At 31.8% G+C, this 22,089-nt stretch overlaps 2 protein-coding genes and 1 pseudogene across 2 annotated transcripts; all 3 read right to left on the bottom strand.

Annotated features, from left to right (window-relative positions):
- Window positions 1-1,375: 1,375 nt before the first annotated feature.
- On the bottom strand, window positions 1,376-4,787 carry LOC100815421 (G-type lectin S-receptor-like serine/threonine-protein kinase LECRK2; annotated as a pseudogene).
- A 4,094-nt stretch (window positions 4,788-8,881) lies between these two features.
- On the bottom strand, window positions 8,882-11,559 carry SPX7 (SPX domain-containing 7). Its single transcript, NM_001353556.1, has 3 exons — window positions 11,158-11,559; window positions 10,414-10,540; window positions 8,882-9,623 (listed from the first exon to the last, which is right to left on the bottom strand). Exons 1-3 carry the CDS (start codon window positions 11,437-11,439, stop codon window positions 9,178-9,180), a joined length of 855 nt encoding a protein of 284 aa, NP_001340485.1. The 5' UTR covers window positions 11,440-11,559; the 3' UTR covers window positions 8,882-9,177.
- An 8,219-nt stretch (window positions 11,560-19,778) lies between these two features.
- On the bottom strand, window positions 19,779-21,217 carry LOC100814893 (ethylene-responsive transcription factor WIN1). The gene is made up of 3 exons (XM_006594209.4): window positions 21,055-21,217; window positions 20,465-20,928; window positions 19,779-20,325 (listed from the first exon to the last, which is right to left on the bottom strand). Exons 1-3 carry the CDS (start codon window positions 21,132-21,134, stop codon window positions 20,153-20,155), a joined length of 717 nt encoding a protein of 238 aa, XP_006594272.1. The 5' UTR covers window positions 21,135-21,217; the 3' UTR covers window positions 19,779-20,152.
- Window positions 21,218-22,089: the final 872 nt, after the last annotated feature.

The following is a 22,089-nucleotide window of genomic DNA, read 5'->3' as shown; positions in this document are numbered from 1 at the left end:
AGTTGGGGTTAATTTTACTAAAGCACCTCCTCATGCAAACAAATGTCACTCATTTAGTTCAATCCTCAATTATTATCAACTCCCTAAAATACTTAAACTCCGATTCCCTAAATAAAAAGAATCTAAGTCTCTTGACCAAAATATCAATCCCTTGACTAATCTAATCAAGTGACTTACTTTAAGAACAAGAGTTAAAATAAGATGACCAAAGCTTTTCTCTATCCCTAGACACAAAATCCATTAGGTGTTCCTCTCCATTTATATGTTCAAAAGCATTTCCCAATGACAATTCAAATCACAACATCAAGCAAAGGGTGATCAAGCCAAAGCAAGCATTACTGCGTAGAAGAGAACACTTAATAGTGAACAATAGACATAGATTAATAATCAAAGTGTAAACATAAGAATAAGTTCCATCACATCAACCTCCAAAATATGTAAATCTAACTACATGACTACATAACCACAAGAAGAAAATAAGAAAATAGATGAAAGAGATTATGAGAAATGGTAGGGAAGCCATGGAGAGTAAGGGAGAGAACTTCTTAGTCTGACCCTCAACCCTAGACAACTCCCTCAACCAAATCTGCCTTCAATTTGCAACTTGTAGCTTAAACTGGGCCAAACATGTTGCAATGTCATTTATGTATAATGGCTTGTGCACTTAGTTGCATACAAAAACAACACTTGTCTAAGTTACTGCATGTTGACCCCTGAGTTGCACGCTAACCTTGCATGCAAAATATACCTATTGCGTTGAGCTTGAGGTTCACGTTAAGCCCAAATACCTTCAAGGGAAACAATTCACTTAGCTTGAAGTGCACGTTGAACCTGACATTCATCCTCAAAAATAACCTTTAAAAGGGTCTTGAATTGGGTTTGAACATCATCTATCTTCTTTCTTCATTTATTTTTAGATCAAAATAAACTAAAATTAGATGAAAATTAAACATTTAAACCATTCTAATTTATTCAAAATTTAATTATAAACAAGACCAAAACAAACTTAAATGTATTGAAATATTAACATAATTACTACAAAATGGTGATTAAAATAAAGTTCTTAAGCAATTATCAATCATCCGAACATGTTTTTGGATTCGTAAATTTATTATCATAGAGATTCTAGATTATATAGATTACAAAAACTTATTGTAAAATGTTATATATAGAATTAATTAAATTACAATTATACTTTTAATAATTTTTTTTATTTTTCATATTAAATTAAAGTATGGGTAATGTGAATGAATAATTACTTATGTATATAAGATGTATCCTTCACCATAAATAATTTTGTTCGAGACGAATAGGATAATAACAAATAAAGAAGGATAATAACAAATAAAGAAATACTTAATTATTTAGTTTATGTTTGACAAAAGTAACTAAAAACTAATAAATTAATCGGTAGCTAAAAGCTGAAAAACTAGTTAGTTGAATGATAAGTGTTTGATAAAATTATTTGTTGAAATAACTTAAAAATGTAAAATTACATAAAAGATAAAAATAATAAAATTTTAGCTTGAATAGAAAAAATTGAAAAGGAAATCTAATAAATGTTTAAGGACAAAAGGACAATAAATATATAAAACTAGAAGTTAAAAAAAAGTAACCAGGAAAAAAACTCGTAGCATGGAAGGTCTGAGAAGAAATGAAAGAGAACCAGGAAAAAAACTCCTACCGTGGAAATATTTAGTCTTTTATTACATGAACTTTCATGGTGGCAAGTACAAAGCAAGCTAGCTTTTGATATAATTCAATAACAAGAACAACCTGAACAACAAAGCAAGATGAAAATGAAACTATAGTAGTGTACAACGAAATCCCCCTGAACAATGTAATAACATGTTCCTAAGAATATTTATTTAAGGAGGTCTCGGCTGGAGGGGGAGGAATTGGAATATCTTTCAATCCTTCCAACATCAAGATGACGTTCTTGATTGAAGGACGAAGAGGTGGACTGTCTTGCACACACCACAACCCCACCTTCACCATTCTTTCCAGTATCCTCCAATCTACAGTACTTTCATCTTCTTTAACAAGCTTATTTAATTGCCCTGCTGCAAAGCATTGATATACCCAGCTGGAAAGATGTATCTCCTCCACTGAGGAAACATTCATTTCTATGCTGCGTCTGCGGCAGACAATCTCCAGTAGTACCATCCCAAAACTGTAAATGTCAAATTTTACTGATATTGGTGCATCCTTCTGCCATTCAGGTGCCAAGTACTTGCTTGTCTCATCATCCTCATTTTTCATTCTTGAATGGTCAAGCTTCAGTAGCTTTGCCAATCCAAAATCAGAGATCTTTGCAGTCCATACTCATCCATAAGTATATTTCGAGGATTTATACTGCAATGGATAATACGGACCTCACACTCTTCATGTAGATATAGGACTCCTCTAGCAACATCCAAGGCGATTTTTAGTCTGTCTCTCCAAGACATGTGCTTCTCATCATTGAAGAGAAGACTTGCAAGAGACCCGTTGCTGACATATTCATAAACAAGAAGCTTCCTAGCTCCATTGATGCAAAAACCAATGAGCTTCACCAAATTCTTATGATGTGTTCGAGCAATGGCAGTAATTTCAGTTCGAAATTCCCTCTCCCCTTCATCAGCAATTGTCTCTAATCTCTTGACGGCGATACTTGTGTTAGTGTCACCAATTGTGCCTCTATAAACCGCTCCAAAGGACCCTCTCTCTATCTCCTCTGTGAAGCTTCGAGTGGATATTTCAAGTTCATCAAAAGAAAACGGATGCAAAGAACATTCTTTAGTAAATCCCAGATTCTCACTCTTAAACAACTTTGTGTACTTGTAAACTTTCCGCTTATAAATGAGGAAAATGAACCCTGCCAAGGCCAAAGATAACAATAAAAAGCAACCCAAAGTAATGGCAAGAACCATTACCAGTCTTTTCTTGTTATCGACGATGATCCTAGGCTTGAGTGTGGAGTTGTTTGGAGTTGAACTATCCACAATTCCTGAAGGCACCTTGAAGAGGGCCACGGCCACTTGATTTTGAATCGTTCTTCCATATGTTAGCGGAAGTCTGTATTTTCTGCAATTACCGTTCAAATATAATACTGCCATGCAATCACAATCTTCCAGGAAAGACTTCTCGCACTCCTCCTTCTTCATCTGGCTAACCCAATATGGATCATCACTATCACTAAAAGACATATTCTCCAACATAGTAATTTTATACGAAATCATTGCATCTTCGCTGCTTTTGCAACTACCCTTGCTATGGGCCAGTACGCAATCTAGAGACACGCTACCGTTGCTTTTGGATGGGACGAAACCAGGAAAACATTCGCACATGGCATGACCTGTTACGATGGAGCAGTAACTGTTGAAGCCACAAAACCCCTTGGTTTCACATTTCTTAAGTGGGGTGCTCCACAGTACTTGGACATGTGAGCTACCATTGCCCTCTAATTGGTGCTCGTACAATCTCAAGTTCCCGTCTACATCAACAGTTGAACGGTAGATTGAAGTTTTGTTCTGTAATTTCATTCCAGGGCTAATGCTATGGTTAAAAAAACAGTGAAGATTTCCAGGACCACTAAGACAGAGAAAGCCCAAGACATTAAGACTGAGATGTTGGAATGTTGAACCTTTAGTATTTGAAGCCCAGTAAGCATCACCGCCAGTTTCTGGGCTGTTCACAGGGTAAGCAACGAGGTTTCCATCACCTTGCATGAGGAGAAAGAAACGTCCACTCGAATGACTTGAATTGGACACACTAGAAACCAGTTTGGCATTTATACTTAAATTCTGACCTCCTAATATGGTGTCAGTTGGATGCTCAAAGCTTTGCCAGACAACAGTGTTGTGGGTATCATCATAGAGTACAAAGTTGCCAGAATCAAGCATAGATGCCGAAGAAGTTACGTCAACAAAATTTGAAAGGAGAACTTGGCCTTGGCGTCCATCTTGGAAAAACAAAAGGCCAGTCTTGGTCAACTGCAACGTTGAATTAGAGGAGAGTGGGGGGCTGTCACGGTTAGCAGTCCAGACAATAGTATTTTCAGCTGGACTAACATTAACCAGCCATATTCCAACTGCAAAGCCATCACCTTGTGAGTAAAAGCCAAAAGCAAAATGGCCGGAACTTGATGCCCATGAACTTTGATTTCCTTCGGGGGAGAGCCGTGACCCCAACTCAATCACCCTTTTGCCGGTGCCCTGTTCTGCAAATAACATGAACAGCAGTGACAACACAACGGGTATGAAGGCCATAGGATTCGGAAACTACTTTTCTGGTAATGTGGTATCTCAACAAAACTCAAACTCACTGGCTAAACCACCACAGTAGCAGGAACTTCTTAATTAATTATTTAACGACAAAACTTCATTACCTGGAATACGTAATTTCAAGAGTTGACTAGCTGTCGTGCACTGCAGCAAGTCATCCATGGTTCACCAAAGAAAGCAACACTCGCTTGGATTCTGAATTTCCACATACTATTCAATTACAAGTGGTCCAGAGTGAGGCCGTGGAAAAAAAAAATCAAGATAGGCAAATTTTCTCTGCATAAACCGTGTGGTGTGGGGAATAATAGAAATTTGCTTTCCATAGCATACCTAAAGCATACCTCCATAGTCATTGACTCTGCCTTACACCACATAGATGAATTGAGTACTCTTCGTGTTGATCAGTGATATATGCTAATGATAATAACAACAATAACCCTCTCCTAAATTTTATGTAACAAAAAAAATAAAATGATTGCATTAAATGCTTTACGGATGACGAGGGCGGCTAACTTAACATATTGTTTCATCAGAGCAAGTAAATTACGATCGATTGAATTAACAGGATACCAAATTTCCAGCTATTTAAACTATTGGATATATAATAATGGTTTAAATATGTTTTTAATTTATAATAAATATTTCATTTCTTTGGTTTGTTCTCTAATAAATTTTTATTTTGCGGGTGAGTTTCTAATAAAATAATAATTTTATTTTTTGTTATACTTATTTTTAATCTATAATAAATTTGTGGATTTTATGTTTGTCTTTTCATAAAAAAAATTCATTTGTTATTAGTTAAGACTAAAATAAATTTTATTAATTTATTAAAGAACAAATATAATAATTAGATATTTATTAAGAATAAATACATATTTAAGCCTATGATATATTATTTAGTGATCCATAAATTATCAAGTCAATACATTATCTGATTAAAATTACGAAGTGATAAGTTACAAATGTGTGTATTGTTGCCTTGTTTTCTACATGATTTTTTGTTACTCGATAATCAACAAGAGTAACCCAATGCTAATTACCTATCACTTTTTATGTTTTATACATTTTGCTTGTCATAGGGGTTAAGATAGAATTAGAGAAGGAATTTTGGGGCTGTTTATTATACCCTATTAAATTTGGGCTGAATCAATGTCACTTGACACGCATCCACGATAAGCTATACACTGTTGCTTATGCAAAATTGTTTAATTTCTAGAAATTGAACTTGTGTGCAAACAAACACTTATTGTCTTTTGAACCAAACCCAACTTTGAATATTTAATCGTTTGTGTTACCCAATCCAACACTAATCTTTTTGTTTCTTTTTTTCCATTTTCTAAGTACACCCCATACCCCTATCAAATTTTGTAAAGAAGTATACCCATTTTTTATAACTATTATGCATAAGTATACTTTGTAATTAAGTCAATAAAAATTGTTGGATTTTTCTTATTTTATTGTTTTTTTTGTGTGAATCATTAGAATTTTGACACCATTTGAGTTTATGTCCGGTAAGTGTTTAAACCGGTGAATTATATTGTTTTGGTAGTGTATTTTTTTGTAGAAACACAAAATAAAACTTGGAAGAGAAGTTGAAGATCTAGAGACTGTCGCTTAGCGCACCATGCACATTCAATGCATTGCAATCGCTCATTGGCCAACACTCACTTAGTGCGAAGAAGTCACATGGAGAAGCCTGATATCACATGAAGACGTACTTAGTGCAAGTCATGCTCTTAGCGCGTGACTACTTACTCCTCGCTTGGCACGCAGTCACGCTTAATGCAAGTCGCAAAAAATAACAAAACATATCTACGTTTTAAAGGAGAAAGAGAAGGGAGAATTATTATTCAGCTTCCCACAAAGAGCAAAGGCTAGGGTTCGTGCAAGAAGAAGGAAAATCAACTATTAGGAGTCATTCATTCCTTCTATCTCCATTCTTCTCCACCTTTTTCACTCCCCTTCACCATTTTGCATTTGTAAAATCTCTCATAACAATAAGAGGTTAAATCACCCATTATTCTCATGCTTGTGGTTTGATCATCCATATTCTTACTATGTTTTAAGATTTAGGCATTGAAAAATATTTATCTCTTAAGAACTGGAAAATGGAATTTAAAAATTCATCTCTAAGGATAGAATGGTGTTATTTAGTCAATTGTATGCATCTTTGTTAATAGTATAATTTAACTAATTTATCTCTTAAGAGATTAGGAGAGGAATTAGATAAATTAGACTCTTTCGTATGCGGAATCATGATAATAGTATATGAGTAGATGCATATGATAATTAAAATAATATTAAATAGAGAAAAATCATTAACTTTACATCAAGAGTAATTTCGGTAGCCTAAACTCCAACATATTCATATTCTGCATAAGCCGTCGCGCTTCCTTTCTGCTCATTACAATCTTCATTTTGAAAGCTCCTTTTACAGCCCTGAGTAGAGTCGGTTGGATATATTAACTCGAAATCCGGAATACAGTTGCACACTGGTTGGACCTTATTGAATGTGCAGAAGCTGTTGAAGCCACAGAGGCCTTTTAGTCCGCATGCATTTTGTTGCCATTGTTAAAATGCGCATACAGCCGGAATATCCCATCAAAATCCAAGGTTGCACGATAGTGATCCCTTTCCCGTCATTGGGCAAAGATGACTCGTCATTGACAATCTTCTTATGGCTCATGTCACTATTCATAATCTGCTGTGAACCTGTTTGGTTGACATAAAGACAAGTTTGGAAGCCATTACTGAAAGTCATAGTGGCCTAGTAAGCATCCGGTGATGTGTCAGTTGTGTTTACTGGATACAGAACAAGATTTCCATCATTCTGCATCGTGAGACGATATCGTCCACTTGAGTGGCTTTTATTAGATGAACTAGAAACCAGTTTAAGTCCATCAGGAAGAGATTGATCCCTTAACAAAGTGTCAGTTGGGTGATTGAAACTCTGCCATATGTGTTGGAATTATTGTCGCATAGTGCAAAGTTTCCAGAATCAAAGATGGAGGCGAAGGAAGCTTTTGCAATAAAATCTGCAATAAGCTTCTCTTTTCCTTGGCCATCTATTAGCACGAGCTTACCATTCATGGTTAGTTGTATCTTTGCATTTGAGGTGACCGGAGGATCATCTCGCCTTGCAGTCCATACCACTGTCCTGCTCTCCCCTCTAACCAACCAAATTGCAACCACAAAGACATTGCCTAGCCCTTGCGGATATAAACCAAATGCAAATTTACCAGAAGGGGAAATCCAGAAAGTTTTTGGAACAAGTAAAGCACCAGGATCTATCCTTGTGTATTGCGTTTCAACTCTTGTGTCTGAGGATGATGAGACAAGCAAGTACTTGGCACCTGAATGGCAGAAGGATGCACCGATATCAGTAAAATTTGACATTTACTGTTTTGGGATGGTACTACTGGAGATTGTGTGTCGCAGATGCAGCATAGAAATGAATGTTTCTTCAGCAGAGGGAGATACATCTTTCAAGCTGGGCATATCAATGCTTTGCAGCAGGGCAGTTAAATAAGCATGTTAAAGAAGATGAAGGTACTGTAGATTGGAGGATACTGGAAAGAATGGTGAAGGTGGGGTTGTGGTGTGTGCAAGACAGTCCACCTCTTCATCCTTCAATCAAGAACGTTGTCTTGATGTTGGAAGGATTGAAAGAGATTCCAGTTCCTCCCTCTCCAGCCCACCTCACAAAACAAATATTCTAAGCAACATGTAATTCACTTATTCCATCTATAACTTTTCTTTGCATACTTGTTTAGCATGTGCCTAGTACTGTAGTTTCATTTTCATCTTGCATTGTTGTTCACGTTGTTCTTGTGATTGATATGCAAAGCTAGCTTCTGTACTTGCTACCATGAAAGTCCTTGTAATAAAAGACTTCATATTTCATGGTATTGTTCACGTACATAATGGAAGGTGCGGAGTTGCAAATTTAACCATTAAAACTAATAAAATTTAAGTTTAAATATTATAGATAATAAAATAAAATGAATGGATGGAATTCATGAATTATAGAGGATTAAAATCCGTGTAAAGTGTGAAGAAAAATGTTCAGTGGACAATCCCATGATTGTACTAAATCAATACTGTTGAGTGTTAGTACTGTTGGTGCGTTAAAAAAATATTACTGCATAAAAAATTTAATGGCATTACTTGCATAGTAATATTTCTCGCCTGAGAACTTGATTTTATACAAAGAAACATAGTATCAGGCATTAGTTCAATGAGAACAGCCACATTTTGATGTGGAGGCAAAGAAAAGTGAATCAATGGCAGTAATGTCACCCGTCAGGATAAGAAAACTGGTTTTATAACTGAATCTAACATGAATTGCTAAAACTTGTGAAGCTTTAAACTTCTACATGTTTTCCACCATTGATATCGATATTCACCTACATTTAACACGAAAACACAAACTATTAATGCTGGCAAGGTCTTTTTCAGCATACACTATCAGTACCACTTATGTAATTACCATTCAGCCGACCACTACTACCATTGAATTTTTCTATAACGCCACCTTCTGAGTGCAGCTTGGCGTCTGCTCTATTATTGTCAAACAGAAAAAGAAAATGGAAGGGGAGTAGGGTACTTATAAATGTAACCTCCAAATGCATCCTATAACATTGTATTATGAAGCAGAAAAATGGAATATATAATTACATTACATACTGAATACGTGCGTCAGCAAAATGTCAAAACATAACATCTTCAAAATCCAGAGGTTTTATTATATGGAACCTATAATTCTATAAAATTAATTCCATCTTTACATTTAGAATCTTACATCTGTGTTAGTATCTAAGGCGTGCATAACAGAGGTATCTGATTTAAATGAAAAAAATAGATGGGAAAATAACCACATCCCACTACATTGCTCTCAACGTAACCCAGCAGGTTACTTGGCTGTTTGTTCCAGAACCGGGATTTTCTTCCATGTTTCTTCTGAACCACTTATTTTCAACGGTGGCAATGAAAACATGCTAACTGTTGAGCTTCCACTTCTAATTTCCTGCAAAACATGCAAAGCTGATACAGTACTCTTCATATAAAGGCTCTCCATGTACTCAATCTCAGCTAATTCCTTGGGAATCAGCAAACCATCACTCTTGGTAGTGGTTGAAGTTGAAGGATCAAAACCTTCAGCTTGGGGAGTTGTCTCACTGGAAACTGGAGCAGGATCATTCACAGGGAAAAGGCGGTCCAGCATTGTTTCACACTCTTTTACAAGCTTGTAGAGCAAGTCAGTGATAAAGAAAGGTTGTTGCAAGACCTTCTGAATGAAGGGCAAGCGAATGAGAGCACCAGTTCTCTTGTCATACTTTTTAAGTATTTTCACTAGCCCTGTGGAATGAAAATTGACGTAATAATTAGATACCAGGAATGGAACAGTTGTTTAAAGAAAGAAATATCATAAGTAACACATTCTTTGATTTATGCTCAAAATAACTAACCTAAAGCTGATCACAAAAGCATATATCTCTAAAGCTAGTTGATCTAAAGTTGACACAGTGGTTTCCAAGTGCAGTGTAGAGATATAATAATCACAGAAATCTGTCTGAAAACCACATTTTTCATATTCCATATGTTTTTGTAGCATTTTCAAACCAGAATCACTTTCAAGTGGCAAGTAAAAAAAGTGAAACTCCTCTGTTTGATTGTGTATGCTTTAAGATGATGTGACCTTTGTATACTTTGCAACAGGAATATTATGAAGATCAGCATCATATTTAATTCGAACATTGAGGACATACTTACTATTCTGGAATTAGCTGGCTTACCAAGTAAATAGAAGAATAAGAAGCCTAGTTATAGAGGTATCAAAGGGGCTAGATGTTCAATTTCAGAAACATGGACATTTTCAAAGTAGATTCTTCATTCCAAGAAAAGCATATGCTTTATCCTACCAACTTGCCCCGAAGAATTTTCAGGATCAATGGAGTGGACAACTTGTATTGGAAACGTATCTTATTCTATCTTACTAGATTTTTCCATTGTACTTAGAAATGCTAAAATTCTAAAAGGGACATGGACAAAATTTTAAAATGTAAAGAATGCAATTTTTTTTATATTTCAACATCAATATAGGAAAATAAATTAATATTATACTAATATATATGAAAGTTGAAAGTACCTGTATAGTTAAGGGCACTGTAGTTTTCCAGCAAGACCATCTCTCCATGGAAGTCCACAATTTCCTTGTGGATTTTCATCATCTCTTCACTTGAATCCTTAACTTTGGCAACCCTATCTTGTAACTCCTGTAGATTCCAACCACAATAAACATTAGAACTTCCCATTATCTAACTGTTTCCTGAATATAAATCACCCTACGCCCAACCAAAAAAAAGATCATACGCTTAAACCGAGGTTACAGTTATCCGAAAATAACCAAAAAACCTAAACAAACCAGTCAAAATCTTGTGCAGAAGAAAAGCAAGACAAATTGGCATTGCCAAATTCCAATAAGAACTTCACCAATATTATCTAATCAAAAGCCGGTATTCTGTTTAATCACGTAAAAAATCGTCATCCATACATGTTTATGGCTTGTGAATCCATCAATTTGCTTAGCTAATTAAAATTAAATTCCATAATCACATAACGAGTTGCTATTTATTTTAAATTCTGGGAGAAAAAGAAAACTAACAGATATCCAGGAAAAACATATAGATATTGAGAAAGATTATTGGACAAGTTAAAATAGCAAAATCCACCTATTCATTCAAAAGCTAATAATAACGTCAAACTCATCCAGACAAAAGAAAGAAATCCTAACAGTTTAATATTTAGTTATTTACCATTGAATTGAAGGAATCCTAAAAAAAAAATCGTAAAAGAAACAGATCTTCCACGCAACGAAAGATAGAAAGAGTACCTTGAGTCTGATAATGTACTCTTCCTCCTTCTCGACGAAGAAGGTGTTGAATTTGTCGAGTTCATTCTCCAGCAGGTTCCGGAAGTCGCTCTCCTCCTTCGACATGTCGGCGGCGTCGGGAACGGCGTCGGACTTGAGGCGTTTGCCGGGGCGCTCATCGGCGGCGGCGGGAGGGTCGAATTGCTTGAGCTTCTTCTTGAGCTCCTTGTAGGAGAGGAACTTGTCACGCCACTCCGGCAGGGTTTTCTCGATCTGGCTGCTCAGGCTCTTTCCGAATTTCATGGCTTTCCGTTACGCGAGAAATTATGCAAAGGGAAAATTAGAAGAAAAATATGAAAAAAAGAAAATAAATTTATTTGAGAGGAAGAGAAGAGAAGAATGTGTTTGTATAATTGTATTTGAGAAGAAAGAAGGAAAAGGGTGAGAGAAGGAGCGGTGATTAGATATAATAACGGTTGGAGGGAGGGAATATTCGGAGGGTATTGTTGGAATATCCGTAAAAAGAGTATATTTCGGGTTTTATTCCTTTCTTTCAATCTCTACTCTACTACTGTGCACTGTTTACGAAGGAGATAGAAACAGTAGTGCTTCTTTGTGCTGTGCATCTTCATTTAAATTTAAATTATTTTTTTTTTTATAAAAAACGTGTTAGACTGAACCAAATATAAATGTTATATTATATTATTGTGCAGGCATATTACATATATGTAATTTTTGGGTTTTTTTTTTCTTAGTTCTGATATTAATATATTATATTTTTAAGGATTTTACTTTTGAAAATATTATATTGAGGAATATTATTCTCATAAATTAATAATTGTGTGGATCAATTATTAATTTAATATAGTTCCATTTATTTATTTTTTAAAAATTATAAATTTACATATAAATATAAAAAGATTGATATTAAGAGCAGGATAATCTACAATGACAAAAATAGATATAAAAGAGATATAAAGTTGAGTTAACGCTTAGAACGAAGGAAAGAAAAACAAGTTACAGGTTTAATTTTTTTTAATTACTAATAAAAACTAACAATAATAATAATAATAATTAATATTTGTCAATAACAAAATAAGAAAAAAAACATAGATGACAAAGTTTAACTAATAATAATTAAAAAATAACATAACAAAACGAAAGTTGTTTGATAATCACAACACATTAAGAAAGTATAAAAAATTCTTTAAATTAATAATGTTAGAAAATACTTTGTTGAGAAAGTTAAAATTCATTTTTGGTGATTTTTATATTTTGGCATATTGATCTCGTAATTTCTGATTACGAGAATACCTTCTCTTCGAAAAAGAAAAAAAAAACTATACAATAAATTAACAATTTATCAATTTAAAAAATCATCTTCTCCATTCAATGAGCATAAATTTGTCGTAAGATATTAGAAGAATGTATCATGGCAAATCTAAAAAAGATTAATATTTTATGTGTTCAATCTTATTGTCATTTGGACAATAAAATATTCAATGAAAAATAATAACAAGATAGTTTTTATATTAGAAAGTTGTTAAAGGATGAAACAACTTTAAAACTTAAATGAAATAGCTTTTGGATCTATATAACTAATTGAACTAAAATCTCTTGTTGTACGTCCAAAGCTTAAAATAAAGTGAAACTATGAACATCTACAATAGAAGTTATTTAGTAGGTTTTTTTTAATAAAAATATATTATTTTGAGTGATATAATTTTGAGTTATTTAAAATTAAAGAGAATTATTTAATTTTATATTATATATAAAAGAGAGAAATAAAATATTTGTAAGTTAAAGTAAGTTTTAAAAGCGGATGATAATGTAAAATTTTTCTACACCATCTAACTATTTTGATTGAAGTTTATTTTGAGATAAAGATGAGCATATGGGATTGGCATATACCTTAATTCCGAGCAGAAAAATGAGCATAGCTTTGGCATATTCCCTTTCAAGTGCCTTTATTCTCCATTGGGACTCTAGCTACGCTTCAATTAAAGCTCAGGGTCCACCTTATCTTGTCCTATTATTCCATATATTAATTAATTCCTACATGATAATGCATCCTCTCCTATATTATAGTATTCTCACCCCTTCTTCTTAATTCCTCCAAATTCAGTTTTTTGTTTTTTTTTGTTTTGCTTATATGTATTTTTGGATGTACTCCTGTTGTTGTTTTGCATCTTTTATTTTAATTAGCCACCTTTGGTTTGACTTTTTTTATTTAAAAAAAACTAAAATAAGAGTAAAAATATATTTGTTTAAAATTTAGAAAATATTTTATAAAACATACTTAAAACTTAAAATAACATATCAATATTTTAAGTTTTTTTTAAGCAGTAAAAATATGATGATGACACATTAGAGTATTTTCTTCTCGTTTTCTAAATCTTAAAAATTTAAAAATAAAAATTATTTTTAAAAAATAAAAACAAAAAATCAACATTCACACCATGCCTCACCCTAGATGATAGAAAAATGGAATGGAATGTAACTGTTAATTTAAACCCATAATGTTTTCTTTGATAAAATTACTCTTTTTATTAAATATAAAGAGTAAATTACTAAAAGAGAAACGATACAAAGAGCATTATGAAAAAAATAAATATTAAAATCCGTAGTCTAAACATGAAAAAAAATATATTAATTAAACAAATTACTGTAATAAAATAATTTTATTTTTTAAATTAATAAGAATATAATTATAAATTCATTTAAGTATTTATAAAAGGTATTAATAAATGAAATATTATTAAAAAATATTTTTTTTTAAATTTTAAAGTAATAAATATCTTAACATAAATGAAAAAAAATACAAACTGACATGTATTATAAAACAGAAAGAATAAAGAAAAATATTTATACCCTTATAATATACAAAAAATAATTAAAATACACAAAATAATTTTAAAATATAATTACAAGTTTATTAAATTTTATAATATTTATAGCAGTGATCATATCTAAAATGATTTCTTATTTTTTAATAGTATAAAACTCTTTGCATTAATAATGCATGAAAATCAAACTTTGTAATAAAATAAATCTAACAGCTAAGCTTAATAATTTTACTAATTTCCCACTAATATCAAATCACTAAGCATTAGCAATATGTTGATGTAGTCGATAATAATTCTTTTAAGCTGAGAATTATGCATTTGAGTACATTTGTTTTACAGATAATATTTTTAATTATGAAAATATAAGATTAGGAAAAATTATTTCACATTTATTACGAACTAATAAAATAATTAGTTTCGAGCGTATTTTATTTATGGATAAGCTATAATCCTGCGTTCAACTCATAGTTAATTAATATCGATAAAAAGATAGAAAAAATGTATTCTAATGTAATAAGAATTTCTCTTCATGAATAAAAATATAGATATATCCTCCTTCGTTCATACATGTTGCGCTAATTTCATTCACTCAACGGCCAATTTCATTCCCTCTCAAGATTTCTTGGTGAGTAAATATCATTCACGTTAGCGCCAAATTCCTGCATGTTAATCACGAAAACTTTTTCCTTTCCTTTCAATGCTCCTCTTTTAATAGAGTTATGTGTATATTGTTAGATAGAAAACTTGTTAAAAATTAAAAGGTTAAATTACATATTCTAATTATTAAAAATCCTATAATTATATCCTTTTGGTGACAAAAATAAATATTTTTATATTGTACAATCAGCATAATCCATGTAAAAATATCTATTTACAAAACTTTCTCAATCAAATTAATGAAACTAACGAAAAGGATATAATTGTAGGAAATTTTTAAAAATTGAAAAACTTAATTAAACTTTTAATTATAATTAAATGATCAATTGTATAATTAGACTTTTTATTTCAGATACTGTCTTTTTTACATATAATAAAAGTATCCTTTACAAATATTAATTTTTGTAATGTAATTATATTATAAATATTACTTTTCCAAATTCAATTTATTTTACATTATGAAAACCAATTTCCGTAATTTGGAATTTTTTACTATGAAAACTAGTTTTTATGATACAACATATAATATAAAATTTGATAATTGTTGTGCATAAGTATATTTTGTATCTCATATAGAAATCATTAGATTTATCTTCTTTTATTGTTTTTTTTTGTGTGAATCATTAGATTTTTGTCATCATCTGAGTTTTTATCCAGTAAGTGCTTAAACTGGTAAATTTATACTGTTTGGTGGTATATTTTTTGTAGAAACACAGAAGAATGCATGAAAGAGACTCTCGTTCAGTGCACCACACTCGCTCAACGCGATGTGATTGCTCAATAGGCAACTCTCGCTTAGCACAAAAAAGTCACTTGGAAAAGTCAGACGTCACATGAAGGCACGCTTAGCACATAACCACTTACTCCTCACTTAGTGCGCTTAATGCGAGACGCGAAAAACAGAACTACACTGTGTTTTAAGTGAGGAAAAGGAGGGAATCAATGGATGGAGTCTTCCCCATATTGAAGAAAGCTTAGGGCACATCCAAGAAGAGGATAATCAACCATTAGGAGCCATCACTTCCCTTCCTCTCCATTTTCCCTTCATTCTCTTCCACCACCTTCACCATTTTTGTAATTTTAAGCCTCTCATGACAATGAAAGGCTAAACCACCCATTGTTGGGAGCATAATAACCAAACACTCTTGATGTAATAATTCTTAGTATCTATTTAATGTTATTTCAATTTCATTGTCTTTTTTCTCCGCTTATTTTCATGCTTGTGGCTTGATCATCCATATTCATGTTATGTTTTAGGGTTTAGGCATTGGAAAGTGTTTATCTCTTAAGAACTGAAAAAAAAACATCTAAATAATTCATCTCTAGGAATAAAATTGTGTTATTTAGCCTGTTTTATGTATCTCTATTTGTAATGCAATTTAGCTAGTTTATTTCTTAAGGGATTAGGAGAGGAATTAGGTAAATTAGGCTATTTCGTGTGAATAATCATGACTAGAGTATACGAGTAGATGTAAGTGATACTTAGAATAATATTGAATAACTAAAAATCATTATCATTATATCAATAGTAGTTTCGGTAGGCTAAGCCCCAACATATCTATAATTCTGCATCAACCGTCGCTTCACGACTCCGAGTGTTTGTTTCTCTCACATTGCACATGCTGACTAATTAGTTTAATTTTATGTCGATCGACTTTTAATGTCACATGTTACAAATAGTTGAATCAATTCGTTAATTGTTCGAAAATTAGATATATACAACTCTAAGTATAATCAAAGTCTTTGTAAATTCGACATTCAAATTTTCGTTTTATTTTACTGCTTGGATGAATTGGTACACTTGTCGATGAGTTAACAAAATTACATTATGGAAACTCGTGTAGTAGTGTAAAAAATTATATTTTAAAAACTAGTTTTCATAATAAAATTATTGACATTACGTAAATTGGTTTTTATAATATATAAAAATATATGACTAAAACTAGATTTTATAATGTGTTCCAAATAATTACCATATGGAAACTAGTTTCATAAAATTTGTGAAAAGGGAGGGGTATGAAAGTGTTACAGAAGAGATATACTTTGGAAATAAAATTGAAACAAAGAAAAAAAATGGGACGTGGAAAGCATAAATAGGAGTGTGAATAACATGGGCCTTTTATTCTCTTATTGTTACTTGTTGAGTTTTATGTTGATCTTTCTTTACTTTTCTATTTATATTTTGTATTTTTTTTGGTGATTTTAATATATTTTATAAAATTTCTAATTATATTTTATACATTTCTACAACTACTAGCGTTATAGTTAATTAAAAATCATTACTGTTAACTTTGAAATTTTTTAATAAATAAAATAAAAGTGCTTCAAAAACTTGTTCATTGTTACTCTTTAATGCCAAAAGTTTTTTCAATTATAAAAGATCATATATGATAAAATTGAGCTGACTCCTTACCTTCTAAGAAATGTGAATGTTGGCTCCAAACATAATTCATCGAATGCACTGAAGTCCACTATACTTTAATTGCAACGTAACAACCTTATGCATTTACAAGAGTTAAAATATTGATCAATAGAAATTATTTACTGACTTTTATGTTAAAATTTATAATAATTGAGATATCAATATAGTTCCATTTTTTCCACTTTGCAATCTTGAAGATAGAGTGAGAGAATGTCATTTTAAAATAAACAAAAACGCGCGCACACACACAAAGTATTTTAGTTTGTACCTTTTTGGATAAATATTTATTTATATATAATAAAATTTATATTAAATAAATATTTTTTGATGTATAAATTATATTATAAGTATAGTTCATAATAACTGAATATCTTAGAATATATAAATTAAATTCTGAATTTATAATGAATAGTTTAAATTCTGATGTGAGGATTGACAATTTATTTGAAAAAAATTATTAAAATTTAATTTAAAGGTAAAGGTAAAAGAAGGTAGCTCGAGAGATAAATTTTTTGACTAATTACAAGGTAATGTATGAAATTTACTTTCAAAATGGAGAAAAATATTAAATTTATAAAAGCAATTCCTATAACAAGAAAATTTATATTTAAATTAGACAAAGTTATTATTACTTTAGGTTATCTAACTAAATTCAGGACAATGTTGTGAAATGAGAGACTCAATTATACCTTATTTCTACTCAGTTTAAAAAGAGTAAAATCTATGAAACGATTACTGGTGTTACAGTGGAATACTTGAAGTTCAAAGGCTAGTGGAACTCTAGATGAAAAATTATCTTAGATGGAAGGGACTTTGAATGCGAGAACCATATTATATTTATGGATGGAGCTTGCGTGTTAATTAAATCGTCATAATTCAAAGCTTATAACGTTATCACATGTATATGTCGACCTAAAAGTAACGGAACCGTAGTGTAATTTCAAAGCTTATTTAATGAGTTAAATTATTGTCATGTGCGAACAACCCAAGAGAAATATGTAACTAGAATCTCATCAGTTTTAGCTCAATGATCTACTTGTGTTCTTCCTCGCTCATTATTGCCTGAATAATTTTATCAAACTTAAAAAAATTATCTTCTAAGATATTTCTAACATCACCGGCTAATGGTAAGCCGTATATAAAAACAAATTTTGAGAGATTTTTTTGTTTTTAATTTTACTTTAATTTAAACGATAAAATTATATGTTAAGTCTTTTTATTAACATATGATTTTTTTATTTTATAAAACTAATAGTAGTCAATATTTTTTTATTAATTGGGATAAAGATTGAGCTTTACCTTACCTTGAGTCTGATCAGAATTTATAATATTCTACAACTAAAATTTTTCATTCTCATTTTTATATAAAAATATTTTTCTGGTACTTCCCCCTAATATATATATATATATATATATATATATATATATATATATATATATATATATATATATATAATTGACGATTTTAAATTATTATTTACTATTTGTATTAAACATTATAAAAATTGAACAATACTAATAATATAATACAATGGTTCTTATTTTTATGAATTTTAAAAAATATACATTATGTTAATTTCTATGTATACCAATACAACATTAAATAACTTTTCTGGTTGGAAATATAGGGTGATGAGATTCTAAGATGAAGTCAACTTTAATTTGTGAGAGCACCTGCTGTTGAGGGTATGTCTGCTTGAACATATAGTTGTGACGTGATAGGCATATTAGGGATCTTAACTAAATTATATAAAGGATATATTATTTTTAAAGTAATTATTATAAAAAAAAATTTCAACGATACGACAATTTAAAAATAGTTAATAGTATAAAAAAATTAATTTTATTTATCATTTTAATTAAACTCTAATTTAATAATTCAATTAGATCAATCATTACATAACAAAACATCATTTTTTTATCTATATGAATAAAAAATAAAATAAAATAATTTATATCAATTCACGTATCCTTATTCAAACAATTCATTTCCCTTGACAATATCATTTTTGCTTATATTATACATTTACTGTTAAAAAATATATTAAAGTTTAAAAATTATATAAATGTAACTAGTATAACTTTAAAGGTACCACTGAGTTGTGAATGACTTTTTTACTGTTTAGGGGTATTTTTTTTTTCAATTGGAGGTGAGTTTTAAAAGATTATCCAAGGGATAAGTCGTGTCGTAAAAAAATACCCTTAAACAGTAAAAAAAAAAAAGGGTTCGCGAATACAACAAATTGTTTTATCATAATCACTCATCTCGAGTTCACATCTTAAATTAAAAAATGCGTTAAATACTTACGATGCCTACGACTTGTTTCAGTGACTTTAATCATCTGAGGCAGCAGAAATAAAAAATGATAATGTAAGAAAGAAAATTAAGCTGCACCCTATATAATGAAATCCCCCATGTATGGAAATAGGAAAATATAAATGTTTAAACAATTAATATATATACTTAGTTGTTTTACCATTTAATTAGCATATATAGTAGTATTTTATGGCAGCTCTGTCTTTTTTCAATGGAAAAAGAACGAGTATGCACGAATTTATATATATGTGTATTCATTTTATTGTAATTATTATTTATTAACAGATAAAAAGAAAGTAGAATTGCTGTTAATTTGTTGGAAATCAGAGAAAGACTTTTGTATACACCAAACCAGATTATTAGGCCTCCAATTGAGCATAATAATCCAGCAGCGCTAAGATAAGCTGAACAAATATTTATTATTTATGGTAAATAAATTAACCGTGAACGTTTCAAACAAGCAGCAAACGATAGGGCACTTTACATATGAACTCTGAAAATGAAAATATATTCTGTATACACTCTCTTATTTTCTTATGTGTATATTTTCCTATGCATGATGCATGTATATGTATGTATGTGTATATATTATCTACACTTATAATAAATATGACATACATGAAAATAGATATGACATGACAGATATGATGTGGTTATATATATTTAGCCTATATAACTACCACTTCCTTTTTTCCCCCCAAATAATGACAACCCTTGTTGAAGATGAAGATTGAACATGCATGTGAATACCATAACACTCTGTGGAAAAGAAGCTTAAAGAAAAAAGTTGTCATGATGATCAGCACCATCCCTTTCTTGAATGTTGTTGTCAAATGATGGGCTAGGGCAGTTTCTGTCGTTGAGGAGCTCCTCTATCATCTGAAGGGCAATTCTCTCCTCTTCATCAATCTCTCCTCTCACGACTTCTTGATGGTGATGAAGATTACCTGCCATAAGAGATATAAGATTACTCCAGTAATTTGCAAAGAAAAAAGGGAGAAGAAAGACAAGTCGCGAATTCGAATCTCCCAACTAACATTTCTAATAAGAAAAACTAATAAATTAACATTGATAAAAAAAAATTACCTGCCACACTCAATGATGGAGACTCATGGTGGTGATGTTGAGAAGAAGGTAGAGAAGAAGAAAGAGAACTACTACTGCTACTATCAGCTTGATGAGTCTCATTATTATTAACAGTTTTCTTTCCCAGCTGAACCGTCATGACCCAATTTGAATCAGAACGCCTCCCAGCACGCTTTTGCCACACTCCGATGTGTGAGTTCTCTGTGTCAAGCCTCAAACAAGTCATAGAAGGTGAAGGCACCTTGCTACATTTGCGAAGCTTTGCATGTAAGATTTCCTCCAGATCCTTCGAGGTGGTGGAGGGAGTGTCCTCGCTGTTAGTGCTCTTTGGATCACCTTCTGGAGTTTGGGTTATTGGGAAATTGGTCTTGGCATTTCTCCCACTCATCAGAATCGCAGCTTGATCATAGGCTCTAGCAGCCTCTTCTGCTGTTTCAAATGTCCCTAGCCACACCCTTCTCTTCCTATTCCACAAAATATATATATATATATATATATATATATATATATATATATTACTAATTTGTTAGTATTCCATACGCCAAAAAATCTCACATCATTTTGACGAAAATGAAGTGGAAATAACTTACAGAAGTGGGTGGCGAATTTCGGATACCCAGGAACCCCAATGGCGCTGCCTGACACCTCTAAACTTCTTTGATTGCACCATGATGTTGTTAAGAGTTTGTTGGGGTTCAGGGATGGTGCAAGTGATGATATGTTTTTGGACTCACAATAAACAGTGATCGCCAAGTACATAAGGAACAGAGTATTAATAGATATAGAGTGAGATTTCAACCTAAAGAAGGCACACTGTCGGCTAACTAAAAGGTTCTAGTACAACAATTAAACATCTTTACCTAAATCGTTCTCTCTAACAGTCACCCCTTTAATAAATGTTTGTGCAATTGACTTGGTTGTGACTTGTGAAGTTGATCGCTGGACTAGCTACTTTCTTCATGTTTTCTCTCTCTATGGCACATGGTGTATCCACACTGTACTTGTGGACCAAATAGTACGCTAGGTTAATTAACCACCCAAGTGTGTTAAAGGTGACATTCGCTGGAATTCTATTACCTGCCATCATAAGATGGAGCCACTCCAATTCATCGACCACTCGGTGGTTATGGAGATCGAGCATGTATAAATCAAATATGCATGCTGATCAAGTTTTAATTTTCTGTGGTAATTCGAAATAAATTAAACCTCTAGCTAAGATCACAGCTTGATATAACAACACCTTTTTGTATAATTGGGTTATGATTATAAATGCGGCTTTTATTTTTTAACACTATTATATGAAAAGGTCGATGGGGTATTGTGTATTATGAGCGTATGAATTAAATAGCTAGAAAGAGAGAAGAAAATTATATAAAGTAGACATGGATAAATAAGCGTGGACAGATGGAGAGTTTAATTAGTTGTAGCAAAATTGACGATGAACGTGTTGCTATAATTGGAGTGGAGAACTTGGGTCGGGTACAGGTGGTCACGGGCCTATGCTAGCTTATAATAGAAAACTAATTAACCCAATTTATCGTTCGGATTCGTCCCCTCCTACTTTGACAATCCAATTGGCTCATCGTCCTAATACACCACAGGATAAAGAAAGAAAAGTGTGTGGC

This window comes from Glycine max, chromosome 13, assembly GCF_000004515.6.
Source record: "Glycine max cultivar Williams 82 chromosome 13, Glycine_max_v4.0, whole genome shotgun sequence".
Lineage (NCBI taxonomy): Eukaryota > Viridiplantae > Streptophyta > Magnoliopsida > Fabales > Fabaceae > Glycine > Glycine max.
Note: the sequence above shows the minus strand (reverse complement) of the source record. Positions and strands in the feature narration are given on the sequence as shown.

Bases quoted from the DNA above. Each gene is read 5' to 3' on its own strand.
- SPX7 (NM_001353556.1), bottom strand. From the start codon at position 11,439: ATGAAATTCGGAAAGAGCCTGAGCAGCCAGATCGAGAAAACCCTGCCG. The intron at 10,541-11,157 runs GTACTCTTTCTA...TGGAATCTACAG, and splicing joins AGTACATTATCAGACTCAAG to GAGTTACAAGATAGGGTTGC. The intron at 9,624-10,413 runs GTACTTTCAACT...TTCATTCCACAG, and splicing joins CAGTGCCCTTAACTATACAG to GGCTAGTGAAAATACTTAAA.
- LOC100814893 (XM_006594209.4), bottom strand. From the start codon at position 21,134: ATGGTGCAATCAAAGAAGTTTAGAGGTGTCAGGCAGCGCCATTGGGGT. The intron at 20,929-21,054 runs GTAAGTTATTTC...TTTGTGGAATAG, and splicing joins GAAATTCGCCACCCACTTCT to GAAGAGAAGGGTGTGGCTAG. The intron at 20,326-20,464 runs GTAATTTTTTTT...CTCTTATGGCAG, and splicing joins TCCATCATTGAGTGTGGCAG to GTAATCTTCATCACCATCAA.